Below are 4,040 nucleotides of genomic sequence, written 5' to 3'. Positions count from 1 at the left end.
TTGAGATGGCGTCATTGCTCTGTTGCTTAGGCTAGAGTGCAATGGTGTGATCTCGGCTCACTGCAACCTCCACCACCCAGGTTCAAGCGAGTTTTCTTCCTCAGCCTCTCAAGTAGCTGGGATTACAGGCACCCACCACCTCGCCCAGCTAATTTTTTTATTTTTAGTAGAGATGGTGTTTCACCATGTTGGCCAGGCTGGTCTCTAACTCCTGACCTCGTGATCCACCCACCTCAGCTTCCCAAAGTGATGGGATTACAGGCATGAGCCACCACATCCGGCCAAGAAAACATTTTTAAATTATATATTTTCTGTGTGAACAATTACATTTTTACTTTATCATCATTTACCTGGTTTTTAGATTAAAGAAAACATAAATTTTAAAAATCATGTTGTTACTAAGTTAATTGCCACTTTCTTCTTCTTAATAATTTTTTCAGTACTTTGCAGTCCTGTTTACCTTTCTTGAGACTGACAACTCCTTGCATTTTATTTCACTCTTTTTCTTTCTCTGCTTTAAAGTACATTATGCTAGAGGTACACTCTGTATTAGAATTTAGCATTAAAATATTTTTTGTGTGTTTTGTTATTGCTGTTTAAACAGGCCTTTGTTGAAAATAATCCTGCCATTAAATGGTGTCCTACTCCAGGCTGTGACAGAGCAGTCAGACTAACAAAACAAGGGTCAAATACATCTGGATCTGATACACTCAGCTTCCCATTGCTGAGAGCTCCTGCTGTTGATTGTGGAAAAGGACATCTCTTCTGTTGGTTAGTATAAGACAAGTTGGAATCAGCCTAATTACTTTCCTAATAGTTGTTAAACAGACTTTGCCCCTTGAGTCAGGCCTTTAAATTATAGTGTACTTGATAATATTCTTTTTAATTTAAGAAATGTGTAATGAGTAGTAATGATTCATATTTTTTGTGTGCTTAGTGTGTGTCAGGCACTACACCAGCTGTTTTTCATATATTGAATTCTCCCAACAATGCTGAGTTGAGTTGATGTTATTATGCCCATTTTACAGATAAGGAAACTCGGGCACAGAGAAGTTCCCCAGGGTTATACAGCTAGAAATTCGCAGAAATGGGATCAGAACCTGTCTGTTTGATTTTAAAACCCATGTACCTAAACTATAATACCAAATTGCTGACCATAGATTAGAAAATGTTTAGAGTTTAACCTTTCATTAAAAATACAAGTATAGCAGTGAATCTTCACCAGGAGCTCCCAAAATTACTAAGGTTACTTTTCCAAAATTTTATCCTGGGCCCTAACAAGTAAGATTTTGATTTAGTAGGTTTTTCAGCGGGGCTCTAAAAAAAGAAAATTTAAAGTCTCCCAGGTGACTCTAATGCACAGTTCTAGTCAATAATCAGTGACTGCAGGCTTGTTGTGTCTTGTTTTGTTTAGTTTCTAGTGCCTGATAATACTCAATAAGTACAAACTGATGGTAAATCAGTATTGGAAAGGATATGTAACTCTGAATACTCTTGACTATAAATGTGTTAACCATCAGCACTCTACTTATTGATAGTAGATTCAGTTAACTGTTTTGTTTTAATTAAATGATAAAAACAATAGTATTTATTCTGCTTTTTGCTCGTTGCCAGAATTACCAGATATGCCTGGATACACTTTAGGTGGATATAAAACTCTAGTCTTTACTTTTTTACTTAACAGAAACCAGAAACTAATTTTATCACTGCTACATAGTAGGAACGTATAGGTATGGAACCATCCCTACCCTGGGACAGAGTCTTGCTCTGTCACCCAGGCTGGAGTGCAGTGGTACAATCTAGGCTTATTGCAACCTCAGCCTCCTGGGTAAGCAGTTCTCCTATCTCAACCTCCTGAGTAGCTGGAACTACGTACAGGCACATGCCACAATACCTGGCTAATTTTTTGTATTTTTAGTAGAGACTAGGTGTCACCATGTTAGCCAGATGGGCTCAATCTCCTGACCTCGTGATCTACCCTCCTCAGCCTCCCGCAGTCCTGGAATTACAGGAGTGAGCCACAGCACCCGGCCACTCTGGTCTATTTCTTACCTTCACCATCATCATTAGTTAAAAGTATTTATTGAACTGCAAACCCCTTACTCTAAGTCAGGGGTCAGCAAACTATTGTCTACACTTATTATTTAAAATAACATTTTATTTGAACACAGCCACACCATTTCATGTCACTTTATTATGTATTGTCTGTGCCTGCTTTTGGGCTATGACAGCAGAATTGAGTAGCTGAGACAAAGACTGCATAGCCTGCAAAACTCAAGATATTTACTATCTGGCCCTTTACAGAAAAATTTTCCTGACCCCTCCACTATGGTGATTAATGAAAGGAAAACCATGCTTACTGCTTTCATGGCTAAATCAAACTAAGCAAGCAAAATAGCAACAAAATACTGAACAGTAGGTTATATCTATATGCCTTCAGGTGATTTTTCAAAACAATTAAAAGGCAGGAATCGGCAAAAATGGGACTAGAACCCAACCTTCTATTAAGGTCTTACATTTTTATTATTCAGTGGTTTGGTTCCTAACTCACCTCATTAACCCACCATGAGAGATAAGGCTTGAAATGAGAAGGAAAGTTAATGCATATGAGCTGAATTGGTAGCAAATTAATGGTATTTAGATGAATATGAACCTACTTTACTGTAAAGCAAGTATATAAAAGTAATAAAGGAGCTTTCTCTTCTGAGCTAGTGTGGTTTCCAGAGATAATTAAACTCTAGGGTCCTAAGGCAGCACCCATTGTATGCATCCTATGCATCTAAAATGGTACTAATTATATAGCATCCTTGGGAAAAATGAGAAAAATTGTCATATATTGTAAATTATTTTCTGAGTTCTGTGGTTCAGATGAGGAATCCTGGTTGAGAAAGGCTGATTTAGAGGCTTAGTTGGAGAAACGACAAAGAAGGAAAACATAAATTAGGAAAATGTCTAAAAGACAAAATAAAAAGATTAGTTTTTGCTAAGATCAGATAAAAATTAAGTTTTGAAGGGAAAAGAAAAAAATTTGATGGCATTGTCTTCTTAAGCACTGTGGTTTCTGTGCTCTAGCTTTTACCAGTTTTCACTGTAGTTTAGCTTTTAATTTCTTGTGTTCTTCCCCATTCTCTTTGTATGCTGCAAGTAATAATAAGTTTAGTTTGATTGAAGATAAGAAAAGGTAATGGAAAAACCTACCAATATAGGTCAGACTCTAAACTATGTATATATATATATATATATATATAAACATAGATGATGCTATAAACTATATAAACTTCTAAAATAGCATTTGGAGAAATATATCGGCATACTTTTTCTCATGCCCCAAAATATCAGACTGTTTATACTCAAGACCCATTGGAGACTGTATACCAAGATCACATGCCCTACTTTGAATTTTATCCCAGTTCAAGGGATCTGTGAATGGCCACATGGACTAAGGTCATGCTTGGTAATTATTTACCCTTCTCCTATTCATAAGGGTAGTAGAGAACCTAACAAAATCATCACTTTTTGGACATAGCACCAGAGAGGAAGCGATGAAGGGGACTTAAATGAAAGAAAAATAAGTTTTAGTGAAGGACAAACTCAGATTTAAGTTCTTCAGCTGAATCCTTTGCCTTTCAGTTTTATTAAGTTATAGAATGGATTTTTTGTGTTGCCTGCTTCACCTCTCTAGGCATTAATTTACAGTTCCTGTTTTTTGCATTCTTAGATTTGTACTCTTATTCATATAGAGCTTTGACTGTAATTTTAAAATCTAAGTAGAAATTGCCGTATGGTTTGTGTTGCCCCTTATCTCTTATTTCAATGAGAAGCAAAATCTGTTCATGCAAAAAGAAGCTTTGAAAAAGAGATCTTCACAAATTAAGATTCTGGTTTTATTTCTTTCCTTCTTCAAAAGCTCAGAAACAATTTTCTAAAGATGACTATAAAAAACACGACAATAATAATTTCTAGTTTCTGAGAACTATATATGACAGAAGCAGTTGAGCCATACCCAAGAGATATCTGCGTGGATATAACTAAATATATTC

The 4,040-nt window shown here is 36.1% G+C and overlaps 1 protein-coding gene across 1 annotated transcript in view; it reads left to right on the top strand.

Annotated features, from left to right (window-relative positions):
- ANKIB1 (ankyrin repeat and IBR domain containing 1) overlaps positions 1 to 4,040 on the top strand; it is a 171,239-nt gene that overhangs the window by 124,259 nt on the left and 42,940 nt on the right. The window contains exon 11 of the mRNA XM_037741345.1: positions 605 to 771. Coding sequence (XP_037597273.1) covers positions 605 to 771 — 167 coding nt within the window. The remainder of the gene's footprint in view (positions 1 to 604; positions 772 to 4,040) is intronic.

Source organism: Cebus imitator, unplaced genomic scaffold (assembly GCF_001604975.1).
Source record: "Cebus imitator isolate Cc_AM_T3 unplaced genomic scaffold, Cebus_imitator-1.0 Scaffold98, whole genome shotgun sequence".
Classification (NCBI taxonomy): Eukaryota; Metazoa; Chordata; class Mammalia; order Primates; family Cebidae; genus Cebus; species Cebus imitator.
The sequence above is the reverse complement of the archived record's forward strand: the minus strand, read 5'-3'. Positions and strand labels throughout refer to the sequence as shown.